At 42.5% G+C, this 15,790-nt stretch overlaps 1 protein-coding gene across 5 annotated transcripts in view; it reads left to right on the top strand.

Moving 5' to 3' along the window:
- The window catches only part of LOC133563533 (pleckstrin homology domain-containing family A member 5-like), a 323,705-nt gene that overhangs the window by 303,838 nt on the left and 4,077 nt on the right, over nucleotides 1–15,790 (top strand). For 4 of the 5 annotated variants that reach the window (XM_061917704.1, XM_061917702.1, XM_061917701.1 and 1 more), the window contains 3 exons: nucleotides 1,070–1,231; nucleotides 1,325–1,458; nucleotides 6,405–6,544. In XM_061917704.1, coding sequence (XP_061773688.1) covers nucleotides 1,070–1,231; nucleotides 1,325–1,458; nucleotides 6,405–6,544 — 436 coding nt within the window. Of the gene's footprint in view, nucleotides 1–1,069; nucleotides 1,232–1,324; nucleotides 1,459–6,404; nucleotides 6,545–12,599; nucleotides 12,624–15,790 lie in introns of all 5 variants that reach the window. The other variant, XM_061917700.1, reaches the window with a different exon arrangement.

Raw genomic sequence — 15,790 nt, 5'->3', positions numbered from 1 at the left:
CTCCAGACGTTCTTCTTCGTTTGTATGGTTTACTTGTGATCTTAATAATTCAAAACATAAAACAGTCACGATGTGGGAAAAAATGAATGACAAAATAAAGAGAGTTTGTTGCAGTACGAGTTAGAAAAAGTATGAATGAGAATAAGTATGAGTGAGGTCAAAAAACTGTGTGGCTCGATTCCACCGCACCTGACAGCAATTACCCATGACACCTTGCGTCCAAAAACCACCTTACCACACAGATCCTTCCGCCATATATGCACTTAAAACAGTTAAGTCATCAAATCATTTTGACAAATGTAATAATTACAATTAAAGTGAGCTTTATATAATTACTCTAAGCATTCAATATATCAATTTTCTTATCATGCAAATAAAGTAAATAGTCCCATTTTGACTGAATAAACATAAAGCACCTTCCATAAAATGTAAATTAATTTAAACAGCATTTAGGCTCCTACAGTTGGTTTCGGGCCATGCCGCTTATGTGGAGTGATTTCTCCAGATTCTCTGAACCTTTTGATGATATTATGGAGCGTAGATGTTGCAATCTTTAAATTTCTTGCAATTGCACTTTGAGAAACGTTGTTCTTAAACTGTTTGACTATTTGCTCACACAGTTGTGGACAAAGGGGTGTACCTCGCCCCATCCTTTCTTGTGAAAGACTGAGCATTTTTTGGAGAGCTGCTTTTATAGCCAATCATGGCACCCACCTGTTCCCAATTAGCCTGCACACCTGTAGGATGTTCCAAATAAGCGATTGATGAGCATTCTTCAACTTTATCAGTATTTATTGCCACCTTTCCCAACTTCTTTGTCACGTGTTGCTGGCATCAAATTCTAAAGTTAATGATTATATGCAAAAAAAATAAAGTTTATGAGTTTGAACATCAAATATGTTGTCTTTGTAGCATATTCAACTGAATATGAGTTGAAAAGGATTTGCAAATCATTGTATTCCGTTTATATTTACATCTAACACAATTTCCCAACTCATATGGAAACGGGGTTTGTATCAATGAAATTGAAACAACCCTGGACTCTTATGGACTCTCTGTGAACATCTAGCAGCAGTCCCAACTGAGGCGCAGGGAGGAGGTGATGAGTACTGACATTCTGGAATTGGAGGCCTCGCTCAGGCAGCAGGAGCTGGTGAGGGAGCAGGAGACCCCTGCCGAGGAGATTGCACGTCTGAAAGAAGCCTCCAACTCTTTCAATGTGGACAGAGAAGTGAGGCTGAGTCACTCTCACACCCAACCTTGGCAGCAAAGCGCACAGGAATGATTAGCAGTAAAGCCAGCTCACGTCTCTTTCTGCTTGCAGCTGTCTGTGCCTGACAAAGTTCTGATACCGGAACGTTACGTGGAGTCCGACCCAGAGGAGGCGCTGAGTCCGGAGCAGCAGGCTGACAAGCAGAGGAAGGTTGACCGCATCAAAGCCCTCATAGCTAGAAACAGGTAACACATCACCATGGAGACGTATGCTTGTGCCTTGTTCCAAGATCTTTTCTATAAAATAGGCACACTGTTTTCTGTTTTTGATGATGTCCATAGCTGTCTACAGTACAGGCCTAAAATTTGGACACGCCTTCTCATTTCAATGCGTGTTCATGACTATTTCCACTGTAGATCAGGGGTGCCCATTACGTTGATCGCGAGCTACCAGTCGACCGCGGGGGGTGTGTCAGTCGATCTCCAGCCAGGCTTTTAAAAAAAATAGACCTAAAAATTTGTGATTATCAATCTTCACCAAGACGTCACTTAAATGACATTCACGGTACCGGAGGGTCTTGTGAGATGACGCTGGCTACTGCAAGATCATTATTATGAAAATATGACCGAGAGGAAGATGAGAAACACTTTTTATTTCAACAGACTCTCGCGCCGTACCTTCCGTCAAAACTCTAAAGGCCGACTGCACATTTCCTATCTTCACAATAAAAGCCCTGCTTCATGCTGCCTGCGCTAAGTAAATACAGAGTCTCGGAAAACTGGCGTGCACAAGCGATCCCTCAGAAAGCTGGCGTGCACATCACTTGTGCACGCCAGCTTTCTGAGACACTTATTTTGTTAGCGCAGGCAGCATGAAGCAGGGCTTTTATTGTGAAGATAGGAAATGTGCAGTCGGCCTTTAGAGTTTTGACGGAAGGGACGGCGCGAAAGTCTGTTGAAATAAAAAGTGTTTCTCGCCTTCCTCTCTGTCATTTTTTCATAATAATGAACTGGCAGCAGCCAGCGTCATCTCACAAGACCCTCGGGTGCCGTGAATGTCAATCAAGCAAGCTACGAAATTTGCCGCCAATGTTTTTCGTGTAAAGTGTATGGAAGCTGGATGAATTAGATGCCAAAAACCAACCACTTTCATGTGGTATTGTACAGAAAGGACAACATTTTTTCTCCTCCATTTGAAAATGTGGGCGTCATCATCATTACTGTCTGATTCCAATCAATGCAAGTCATCAGAATCAGGTAATACACCAACTTATATTCTTGTCTTTGTGAAAGAAAGACATCTATATGTGTTACACATGCTTGTATTATCATTAAACACATTTAACTTGTTTACAAAAATGTCTCTTTCATAACTAAATAAATATAAATGATATATATAAATGAGGTAGATCCCCTCGAGTTGGTCAATTGAAAAGTAGCTCGCCTGCAGAAAAAGTGTGGCCACCCCTGCTGTAGATTGTCACTGAAGGCATCAAAACTATGACACCCGGGAAGGGAAAACCATTTCACACGACTACCTCTTGAAGCTTATTGAGAGAATGCAGCGTGTGCAAAACTTGTGCTATTTTGAGGGAACTACATAACCCAAAACCAGTGAATTGGCACATTGTGTAAATGGATGGATGGGTTGTACTTGTATAGTGCTTTTCTACCTTCAAGGTACTCAAAGCGCTTTGACACTACTTCCACATTTACCCATTCACACACACACCGTACTAGGTGGGGATTGAACCAGGGACCCTCGGGTTGCGCACAGCCACTCCGCCACTGCGCCACGCCGTCCCTTGCTTTTTGAGCAAATTTTGCAACCTTTTACCCCCCAGTCATACATCTTGGTATGTGACAGCTGTTAACTGTTAGTGTGCTAACATTAGTATGCTGCTAGTAAAGTGCTGTGGGGCGGCATAGCTCGGTTGGTAGAGTGGCCGTGCCAGCAACTTGAGGGTTGCAGGTTCGATTCCCGCTTCTGCCATCCTAGTCACTGCCGTTGTGTCCTTGGGCAAGACAATTTACCCACCTGCTCCCAGTGCCACCCACACTGGTTTAAAATGTAACTTAGATATTGGGTTTCACTATGTAAAGCGCTTTGAGTCACTAGAGAAAAGCGCTATATAAATATAATTCACGTCACTTCACTGCAAACTTATTCTTTCAAATTTTACTTTTTTTCTTTAATTCCGCGGAAAGCGTTTACCCTTGAGTCATATAACTTGGTATAGAAGCAATAAGCGCCAGAAATCCGACTTTTGTTTTGATTTTTTTTTATTAAAAGAGAATAAAGCTCTTATGACAGCGGTGACTCTACTTAAGAAAAACAGAAAAAAGGTGGAGCTGAGATACAAACCCTCCCTTTGCCTCCCTCCCTCGACCGTCTGGCTCCATTCTGCACCTCCCAGCCTTGCGGTTTTCATCCAAGCGCGTCCTTTCCGTACGTTTATTTAAAAAAAAAAAAAAAAGGAAGAAGCTGAAAAATCACAACACTGCCACTAGTGGAAAATAGTAACTAAATGTTATTGTTTGTTGTCAAGCCAAATTAGTCGGAAGTCATCCACAACGATCCCGCTTAATCGGCACATTGGTGGACATGGTAAAAAAAAAAGGGAAAAAAAAAAAGAGAAAAAAAAACCTCCAACGGTAAATAAAAACAGAATACAACGATTCCGCAAATCCTTTTTTTTAATTATTTTTTATTTATTTATTTTTTTTTATTTTTATTTTTTTATTGACATCCAGCATCAGACATTTCTATCCATTATATCAGTGGTCCCCAACCTTTTTGTAGCTGCAAACCGGTCAACGCTTGATAATTTGTCCCGCGGTGAGGGGAGGTTGAGGGGGGCGTTTAGTTTTTTTTGTCATGAAAAAAAGAGGTTTTTTTTGGGTTGGTGCGCTAATTGTAAGTGTATCTTGTTTTTTATGTTGATTTAATAAAAAAATAAAACATTTTTTTTTTTCTGTAGCCCAGTACCAATCGAGAGGTTGGGGACCACTGCTGTAAATGGTAAATAAAAACGGAATACAACGATTTGCAAATCCTTTTTTTATTTTTTTTTATTTTTTATTGACATCCAGCATCAGACATTTCTATCCATTACATCATATTCACATACATCATATAGCTGTTTTCTGCCCTAAATGTCAAAAGTATTTTTTGTTTATATTCCCATCATACCACCCCCCCAAAAAACAGCAAAACAACAAAAAACAAAGTAGTACATCAATTAAATAAACAAAAAATAAATAATACATTGATAATAATAATAAACAGAAAAAAAAGTAATATAAACAGATACATTTATGTATATATATATATACACACACACATATATACAGGGAGTAATCTTTTTATTTTTTGGGGGGCGGTATGGCTCGGTTGGTAGAGTGGCCGTGCCAGCAACTTGAGGGTTGCAGGTTCGATTCCCGCTTCTGCCATCCTAGTCACTGCCGGTGTGTCCTTGGGCAAGACACTTTACCCACCTGCTCCCAGTGCCACCCACACTGGTTTAAATGTAACTTAGATATTGGGTTTCACTATGTAAAGCATGTTTTCAGTTATTTTGCCATTTTTTTTGTAAAGGACATAACTCCACATGTGCTCATTCATATTTTTGATGCCTTCAGTGACAATCTACAATGTAATTAGTCATGAAAATAAAGAGAAATGAATGAGAAGGCGTGTCCAAACTTTTAGTGACAATCTACAATGTAAATAGTCATGAAAATAAAGAGAAATGAATGAGAAGGCGTGTCCAAACTTTTAGTGACAATCTACAATGTAAATAGTCATGAAAATAAAGAGAAATGAATGAGAAGGCGTGTCCAAACTTTTAGTGACAATCTACAATGTAAATAGTCATGAAAATAAAGAGAAATGAATGAGAAGGCGTGTCCAAACTTTTAGTGACAATCTACAATGTAAATAGTCATGAAAATAAAGAGAAATGAATGAGAAGGCGTGTCCAAACTTTTAGTGACAATCTACAATGTAAATAGTCATGAAAATAAAGAGAAATGAATGAGAAGGCGTGTCCAAACTTTTAGTGACAATCTACAATGTAAATAGTCATGAAAATAAAGAGAAATGAATGAGAAGGCGTGTCCAAACTTTTAGTGACAATCTACAATGTAAATAGTCATGAAAATAAAGAGAAATGAATGAGAAGGCGTGTCCAAACTTTTAGTGACAATCTACAATGTAAATAGTCATGAAAATAAAGAGAAATGAATGAGAAGGCGTGTCCAAACTTTTAGTGACAATCTACAATGTAAATAGTCATGAAAATAAAGAGAAATGAATGAGAAGGCGTGTCCAAACTTTTAGTGACAATCTACAATGTAAATAGTCATGAAAATAAAGAAAAATGAATGAGAAGGCGTGTCCAAACTTTTAGTGACAATCTACAATGTAAATAGTCATGAAAATAAAGAGAAATGAATGAGAAGGCGTGTCCAAACTTTTAGTGACAATCTACAATGTAAATAGTCATGAAAATAAAGAGAAATGAATGAGAAGGCGTGTCCAAACTTTTAGTGACAATCTACAATGTAAATAGTCATGAAAATAAAGAGAAATGAATGAGAAGGCGTGTCCAAACTTTTAGTGACAATCTACAATGTAAATAGTCATGAAAATAAAGAGAAATGAATGAGAAGGCGTGTCCAAACTTTTAGTGACAATCTACAATGTAAATAGTCATGAAAATAAAGAGAAATGAATGAGAAGGCGTGTCCAAACTTTTAGTGACAATCTACAATGTAAATAGTCATGAAAATAAAGAGAAATGAATGAGAAGGCGTGTCCAAACTTTTAGTGACAATCTACAATGTAAATAGTCATGAAAATAAAGAGAAATGAATGAGAAGGCGTGTCCAAACTTTTAGTGACAATCTACAATGTAAATAGTCATGAAAATAAAGAGAAATGAATGAGAAGGGGTGTCCAAACTTTTAGTGACAATCTACAATGTAAATAGTCATGAAAATAAAGAGAATTGAATGAGAAGGCGTGTCCAAACTTTGATCCTGTACTGTTTGTGGATATCAGGCAGTCCAAGACATTCCCTGCAAGGCTCCACCGACTGACTCAAAGCCTGTCATTAGATGTCTTGTCTCAACCACGTCGGGTTTCTAATAGTCCTAAATTGAAGCCATGTGTTTATTTCTGACTGCAGCATGCAGAATGTGATCCCAAACGTTGCTTTAAGCCCAGTGGAGACGGAAGAGATGGTTGCCATGCAAGAAAAGGAGAAGATAATTAATATCTCTTATGAGTTGGCAGCAGAAGCCTCCAAACGCAGCAAGCTGGTTGCAGGTAAGCCGCACAAAGGAGGTATTGTGGTATTTGGTCGTTAAACACCCTAACGACCCAACTATGGCTCATATTGTTTTATGTGCAGTTTATTTTAGAACCGTCCCTTAATGCCTTCGTGTGGATCTGTTCGCTGCTGTAATTATTCTGTTCCATGAACAAGCTGCTGCAGACCAGGGTTCTCACCATGCAGCTCATTAGGTGGCCTGTGTGGCATAAGAAGGTCTTGCATCATATGAGGTGGGAAATTGTGTTAGATGTAAATATAAACAGAATACAATGATTTGCAAATCCTTTTCAACCCATATTCAGTTGAATATGCTACAAAGACAACATATTTGATGTTCAAACTGATAAACTTTATTTTTTGTTGTTGCAAATAATCATTAACTTTAGAATTTGATGCCAGCAACACGTGACAAAGAAGTTGGGAAAGGCGGCAATAAATACTGATAAAGTTGAGGAATGCTCATCAAACACTTATTTGGAACATCCCACAGGTGTGCAGGCTAATTGGGAACAGGTGGGTGCCATGATTGGGTATAAAAGCAGCTTCCATGAAATGCTAAGTAATTCAAAAGAAAGGATGGGGCGAGGGTCACCACTTTGTAAGCAAATTGTCGAACAGTTTTAGAACAACATTTCTCAACGAGCGATTGCAAGGAATTTAGAGATTTTACCATCTACGGTCCGTAAAATCATCAAAAGGTTCAGAGGATCTGAAGAAATCACTGCATGTAAGCGATGATATTACGGACTTTTGATTCCTCAGGCGGTACTGCATCAAAAACCGACATCAGTGTGTAAAGGATATCACCTCATGGGTTCAGGGAAAACTTCATAAATCAATCAATCAATCAATGTTTACTTATATAGCCCTAAATCACTAGTGTCTCAAAGGGCTGCACAAACCACAACACAAACCACTACGACATCCTCGGTAGGCCCACATAAGGGCAAGGAAAACTCACACCCAGTGGGACGTCGGTGACAATGATGACTATGAGAACCTTGGAGAGGAGGAAAGCAATGGATGTCGAGCGGGTCTAACATGATACTGTGAAAGTTCAATCCATAATGGATCCAACACAGTCGCAAGAGTCCAGTCCAAAGCGGATCCAACACAGCAGCGAGAGTCCCGTTCACAGCGGAGCCAGCAGGAAAACATCCCAAGCGGAGGCGGATCAGCAGCGCAGAGATGTCCCCAGCCGATACATAAAACCACTGTCAGTAACTACAGTTGGTCGCTACATCTGTAAGTGCAAGTTAAAACTACTGTGCAAAGCAAAACCCATTAATCAACAATATCCTGAAACGCCGCCGGCTTGGTTGGGCCTGAGCTCATCTAAAATGGACTAATGCAAAGTGGAAAAGTGTTCTGTGGTCTGACGAGTCCACATTCCAAATTACATTTGGAAACAGAGGACGTGGTGTCCTCCAGAACAAAGATGAAAATAACCATTCGGATTGTTATCGACACAAAGTTGAAAAGCCAGCATCTGTGATGGTATGGGGGTGTATTAGTGCCCAAGGCATGGGTAACTTAAACATCTGTGAAGGCAGCATTAATGCTGAATGGTCCATACAGGTTTTGGAGCAACATATGTTATCATCCAAGCAACGTTATCATGGACGCCCCTGCTTATTTCGGCAAGACAAGCGTTACAACAGCGTGGCTTCGTAAAAAAAGAGTGTGGGTACTTTCCTGGCCTGCCCGCAGTCCAGACCTGTCTCCCGTGAAAAATGTGTGGCCCATTATGAAGCGTAAAATACGACAGCGGAGACCCCGGACTGTTGAAGGACTGAAGCTCTACATAAAACAAGAATGGGAAAGAATTCCACTTTCAAAGCTTCAACAATTAGTTTCCATCCATCCATCCATCCATCCATCATCTTCCGCTTATCCGAGGTCGGGTCGCGGGGGCAGCAGCCTAAGCAGGGAAGCCCAGACTTCCCTATCTCCAGCCACTTCGTCTAGCTCTTCCCGGGGGATCCCGAGGCGTTCCCAGGCCAGCCGGGAGACATAGTCTTTCCAACGGTTCCTGGGTCTTCCCCGTGGCCTCCTACCAGCTGGACGTGCCCTAAACACATCCCTAGGGAGGCGTTCGGGTGGCATCCTGACCAGATGCCCGAACCACCTCATCTGGCTCCTCTCGATGTGGAGGAGCAGCGGCTTTACGTTGAGCTCCTCCCGGATGGCAGAGCTTCTCACCCTATCTCTAAGGGAGAGCCCCGCCACCCGGCGGAGGAAACTCATTTCGGCCGCTTGTACCCGTGATCTTATCCTTTCGGTCATGACCCAAAGCTCATGACCATAGGTGAGGATGGGAACGTAGATCGACCGGTAAATTGAGAGCTTTGCCTTCCGGCTCAGCTCCTTCTTCACCACAACGGATCGATACAACGTCCGCATTACTGAAGACGCCGCACCGATCCGCCTGTCGATCTCACGATCCACTCTTCCCCCACTCGTGAACAAGACTCCTAGGTACTTGAACTCCTCCACTTGGGGCAGGGTCTCCTCCCCAACCCGGAGATGGCACTCCACCCTTTTCCGGGCGAGAACCATGGACTCGGACTTGGAGGTGCTGATTCTCATTCCAGTCGCTTCACACTCGGCTGCGAACCGATCCAGTGAGAGCTGAAGATCCCGGCCAGATGAAGCCATCAGGACTACATCATCTGCAAAAAGCAGAGACCTAATCCCGTGGCCACCAAACCGGAACCCCTCAACGCCTTGACTGCGCCTAGAAATTCTGTCCATAAAAGTTATGAACAGAATCGGTGACAAAGGACAGCCTTGGCGGAGTCCAACCTTCACTGGAAACGTGTCCGACTTACTGCCAGCAATGCGGACCAAGCTCTGACACTGATCATACAGGGAGCGGACTGCCACAATAAGACATTCCGATACCCCATACTCTCTGAGCACTCCCCACAGGACTTCCCGAGGGACACGGTCGAATGCCTTCTCCAAGTCCACAAAGCACATGTAGACTGGTTGGGCAAACTCCCATGCACCCTCAAGAACCCTGCCGAGAGTATAGAGCTGGTCCACAGTTCCACGACCAGGACGAAAACCACACTGTTCCTCCTGAATCCGAGGTTCGACTATCCGGCGAAGCCTCCTCTCCAGTACACCTGAATAAACCTTACCGGGAAGGCTGAGGAGTGTGATCCCACGATAGTTGGAACACACCCTCCGGTCCCCCTTCTTAAAGAGAGGGACCACCACCCCGGTCTGCCAATCCAGAGGTACCGCCCCCGATGTCCACGCGATGCTGCAGAGTCTTGTCAACCAAGACAGCCCCACAGCATCCAGAGCCTTAAGGAACTCCGGGCGGATCTCATCCACCCCCGGGGCCTTGCCGCCGAGGAGCTTTTTAACTACCTCAGCGACCTCAGCCCCAGAAATAGGAGAGTCCACTACAGATTCCCCAGGCACCGCTTCCTCAAAGAAAGACGTGTTGGTGGGATTGAGGAGGTCTTCGAAGTATTCCCTCCACCGATCCACAACATCCGCAGTCGAAGTCAGCAGAACACCATCCGCACCATACACGGTGTTGATAGTGCACTGCTTCCCCTTCCTGAGGCGCCGTATGGTGGTCCAGAATCGCTTCGAAGCCGTCCGGAAGTCGTTTTCCATGGCTTCCCCGAACTCTTCCCATGTCCGAGTTTTTGCCTCCGCGACCGCTAAAGCTGCACACCGCTTGGCCCGTCGGTACCCGTCCACTGCCTCCGGAGTCCTATGAGCCAAAAGAACCCGATAGGACTCCTTCTTCAGCTTGACGGCATCCCTCACTGCTGGTGTCCACCAACGGGTTCTGGGATTACCGCCACGACAGGCACCAACAACCTTGCGGCCACAGCTCCAATCAGCCGCCTCGACAATAGAGGTTCGGAACATGGTCCACTCGGACTCAATGTCCCGCACCTCCCTCGTGACATGTTCAAAGTTCTCCCGGAGGTGTGAATTGAAACTCTCTCTGACAGGAGACTCTGCCAGACGTTCCCAGCAGACCCTCACAATGCGCTTGGGCCTGCCAGGTCAATTAGTTTCCTCAGTTCCAAAATCTTTATTGAGTGCTGTTAAAAGAAAAGGTGATGTAACACAGTGGTGAACATGCCCTTTCCCAACTACTTTGGCACGTGTTGCAGCCATGAAATTCTAAGTTAATTATTATTTGCAAATAAAAATCAAGTTTATGAGTTTGAACATCTTGTCTTTGTAGTGCATTCAACTGAATATGGGTTGGAAAGGATTTGCAAATCCTAACACAATTTCCCAACTCATATGATAACAGGGTGTATACTTAGTTTAGTTGGTTGACAACATTTAATCTCCTGAGATTACATTTAGTGAAAAGGGACTGTCAAAACCTACCATGCTTTTTTTTTTTTTTCTAGTCCTTCACTTTCACTTTCCTCATCCACAAATCTTTCATCCTCGCTCAAATTGATAGGGAAATCCTCGCTTTCTCGGTCCGAATCGCTCTCGCTGCTGATGTTCATGATTGTAAACAATGTTCAGATGTGAGGAGCTCCACAACCCGTGACGTCACGCGCACATCGTCTGCTACTTCCGGTTCAGGCAAAGCTTTTTTATTAGCCACCAAAAGTTGTGAACTTTATGGTCGATGTTCTCTACTAAATCCTTTCAGTAAAAATATGGCGAAATGATCAAGTATGACACATAGAATGGACCTGCTATCCCGTTTAAATAAGAACATCTCATTCCAGTAGGCCTTTAAACTCTACGTCGTAAGCGTGTCTCTTAATAGGAGCCATTTTGGACTCTTTACATAAACACACAGAAACGGCACGCCTCCCGCAGTCATATATCCCAGCATGCACCGCGTGCTTCTTCTTCTACGGGGGAAAATGAAGTTGGCGGCTGCTTACCGTAGTTGCGAGACCTCCATCCATCCATCCATTTTTTACCGCTTATTGTGACTCAAAACTGGTCCATATAAAAGGCGCGCTGTCAGCTTTACAGAAAATTTTAAGGTTTTTAGGTGCGCCTTATAGTGCGGAAAATACGGTAGCACTTAGCACGGTAGCCTGTCGTGCTAAGTAATTGAGCAGCCGAGAGCGATCAGCCCCGCCCACAATGGCTGTGCTGCCGGGCACAATATGGCTGTGCTGCGTTCGAACACTGAGACTAAGTTTGTACACCAAAGCATATTTTTATTTGGTCTGTGATCCGCAGATGGAAAAGTTTGTTTAATGAGGGCTTTGTAAATGGAGGTTTGACTTAATAATCATAATAATAATATATTTTATTTGGTATAGCGCTTTTCTGAGCACTCAAAGATGCTTCAGGGGATTAAAACAAAATTAAAATATAAAACAGTTTAAAGTAACAATATAAAATACAGGAAATATAAAAGCCCGATTGTAGCTGAGATAGGCACCACCGCCCCCCACCACCATAAAGGGAATAAGCGGTAGGAAATGGATGGCTGGTTGGATAAAAGCAGTACATTGTAAAATACATAATACAGGACAACTACAAGACAGGATATTAAAATACACACTTGTAGAAGTGTGACTATGTGCACTAAAGTGAGACTAACTCTGCATACGGTTTGTATTTAATGTCGAGTTTGCTGCATTTCCCATTTAAGATATTGCTGGCTTGGACTTGAATGAATGACTTGCGGCTCCTTCCCTCCATGACATCACCGTTGCCCACTTGAAAGTGTGTCGCCATGACGACCTGGTGTTTTTCTGGGCTGGAGTCCTGAGGTCTGGCTGATGAGTGGTCAAGGCAGCAGATGTGAAAACAGATGTTTTAAAATCAGTGAACGATGCAGATTAGAAAGCAGACCTACTCTCCTTGTGATCCAGGAGCAGCAAACACACACATTGAGTGAGGTGTGACGTCCACATACTCTCGCTCTTTTCAAAGGAAGCCAACATGGCCAATTGAAATATTAAAAAGTGCAAACTAGCGGTAGGTAATTAAAGAGGCTGTTTGCAACATATATTCTTAAAGGGCTGTAACTTCCCAATGTATCTTCAGAATGATATATCGCCCTCTTCCTGCTTTTACCAGGTAAAGACGTAACCACACCTGTACGTACGTAACACCTGCATGCACGTCAGCTTTGTGTTGATGTAGCAAGCTGTCAGTAACAACATGACTGCAAATGTTAGTTGTTGCTCTTGGACAGATGCTTCCTGTGTGTCTCAGAACCAAACATACCTTAGGCCAGGTTTGTCAAACCTGTTTTTCATTGAGGGCCACATAGCAGTAATGTTTGCCATCAGCTGGACTGCTTTTTTACGATTTGAAATAATACAATAACCAATAAATATATATAGGTGGCGATTTGTCCAGGCTGTACACCCCCTTCCGCCCAATTGTAGCTAAAATAGGCACCAGCGCCCCCCGCGGCGGTAGAAAATGGATGGATGGTTATATATATATATATATATATATATACAGTATATCTGTGTGTATATTTACATATGTATATTTATATATGTATGTGTGTGTATGTATGTACTTATATAAATACATATATATGTGTATATTTATATATGTATATATATGTATATAAATATGTATATACTTGTATGTATACCTGTATATATATGTGTGTGTATGTATATATAATTATATATACACATAAATATATATATATATGTGTGTATATATACATATATACTGTATACAGTATATGTGTATATATATGTATGTATATATGTGTGTATACATGTAAATACCTGTATGTATATATATATTTATATGTATGTATGTAGATGTGGGTGTGTATATATATATGTATATATATATTTATATATGTATGTGTATATATATGCATATATATGTATACATGTATGTATATATATATACACTTGTGTATATATGTATATATATTTATATGCATGTATATATATATGTGTGTGTGTATATATGTATATATTGGTATATATGTATGTATGTCTGTGTGTGTGTGTATATATATATATATATATATATATATATACACACACACACACACACACACACACATGGTTTCCCACACATTCATTTAATTGTGGCGGCCCGCAACAAAAGAATTACGGCCGCCACAAATAAAATAACATTTTAAAAATATATATACATTTTTTTTAACGGCTTTTGACTCGCTCGACCGCTAACTTTTAGTTACATATTATATAAATATGTAAATAAATATGTACATAAAGTGTTGTAATTATATTCCAAGTCCGTGTTCTTCTTGGTCATCGCCGCCGCTGCCAACCCCCATAAATATGCCCCCGGCCCCCGCCCACAACCCCCGCCCCCCCACCGCCTGACCACAACACCACAAATAGTTGCCTGACCTGTGGGAAACACTGATATATATACACACAGTACAGGCCAAAAGTTTGGACACACCTTCTCATTTCAATACATTTTCTTTATTTTCATGAGTATTTACATTGTAAATTGTCACTGAAGGTGTCCAAACTATCACACCTGTGAAGTGAAAACCCTTTCAGGTGACTCCCTTTTGAAGCTCATGGAGAGAATGCCAGGAGTGTGCAAAGCAGTAATCAGAGCAAAGGGTGGCTATTTTGAAGAAACTAGAATATAAAACATGTTTTCAGTGATTTCACTTTTTTTTGTTAAGTACATAACTCCACATGTGTTCATTCATTGTTTTGATGTGACAATCTACAATGTAAATAGTCCCATTGAATGACAGGGTGTGTCCACACTGTACTTACTGTATCTTGAAGTTGAGACTTTGATTCTGCAGATTCACCTGGTCACTACATTAGGTACACCTGTGCACTCAGAACAGAACTGCATTGAAAAGCTGATCTATGTCAGCACATGTTGCAGGTCTGTGTTGTTATTCACAGGCCAACATTAGATGCAGTAATACTTGACTGTATGCCCAAATAAGGACTTCCACAGGCAGCCATGAATGCACCTTTTGATTTGATGTGTTGGCTTTGTTGAACTTCAGTTTTCACCATCGAATGTCATCCACCGCCGTGTTGTTTGGGTGTGTCGCTTGGGTGTGATGTTTGGGTGTGATTTTTTTGGGTGTGTTGCTTGGGTGTGTTGCTTGGGTGTGTTGCTTGGGTGTGTTGCTTGGGTGTGTTGTTTGGGTGTGTTGTTTGGGTGTGTTGCTTGGGTGTGGTGCTTAGGTGTGTTGTTTGGGTGTGTTGCTTGGGTTTGTTTTTTGGGTGTGTCGTTTGGGTGTGTTGTTTGGGTGTGTTGCTTGGTTGTGTTGCTTGGGTGTGGTGCTTAGGTGTGTTGTTTGGGTGTGTTGCTTAGGTGTGTTGCTTGGTTGTGTTGCTTGGGTTTGTTTTTTGGGTGTGTTGCTTGGTTGTGTTGCTTGGGTGTGTTGCTTAGGTGTGTTGCTTGGGTGTGTTGCTTGGGTGTGTTGCTTGGGTGTGTTGCTTGGGTGTGTTGCTTGGGTGTGTTGCTTGGGTGTGTTGTTTGGGTGTGTTGCTTGGGTGTGTCGTTTGGGTGTGTCGTTTGAGTGTGTCGTTTGAGTGTGTCGTTTGGGTGTGTCGTTTGGGTTTGTTGTTTGTGTGTGTTGCTTGGGTGTGTTGCTTGGGTGTGTTGCTTGGGTTTGTTGTTTGGGTTTGTTGTTTGGGTGTGTTGTTTGGGTGTGGTGTTTGGGTGTGTTGCTTGGGTGTGTCGCTTGGGTGTGTCGTTTGGGTGTGTCGTTTGGGTGTGTCGCTTGGGTGTGTCGTTTGGGTGTGTCGTTTGGGTGTGTCGTTTGGGTGTGTTGTTTGGGTGTGTTGTTTGGGTGTGTTGTTTGGGTGTGGCGTTTGGGTGTGTTGTTTGGGTGTGTTGTTTGGGTGTGTTGCTTGGGTGTGTCGTTTGGGTGTGTCGCTTGGGTGTGTCGTTTGGGTGTGTCGTTTGGGTGTGTCGTTTGGGTGTGTCGTTTGGGTGTGTCGTTTGGGTGTGTTGTTTGGGTGTGTTGCTTGGGTGTGTTGCTTGGGTGTGTTGTTTGGGTGTGTTGTTTGGGTGTGTTGCTTGGGTGTGTTGTTTGGGTGTGTTGCTTGGGTGTGTCGTTTGGGTGTGTCGCTTGGGTGTGTCGTTTGGGTGTGTCGCTTCGGTGTGTTGCTTGGGTTTGGTGTTTGGGTGTGTTGTTTGGGTGTGGTGTGTGGGTGTGTTGCTTGGGTGTGCCGTTTGGGTGTGTCGTTTGGGTGTGTTGTTTGGGTGTGTTGCTTGGGTGTGTTGCTTGGGTGTGCCGTTTGGGTGTGTCGTTTGGGTGTGTTGTTTGGGTGTGT

The sequence above is a fragment of the Nerophis ophidion genome, linkage group LG12 (genome assembly GCF_033978795.1).
Source record: "Nerophis ophidion isolate RoL-2023_Sa linkage group LG12, RoL_Noph_v1.0, whole genome shotgun sequence".
NCBI lineage: Eukaryota > Metazoa > Chordata > Actinopteri > Syngnathiformes > Syngnathidae > Nerophis > Nerophis ophidion.
Note: the sequence above shows the minus strand (reverse complement) of the source record. Positions and strands in the feature narration are given on the sequence as shown.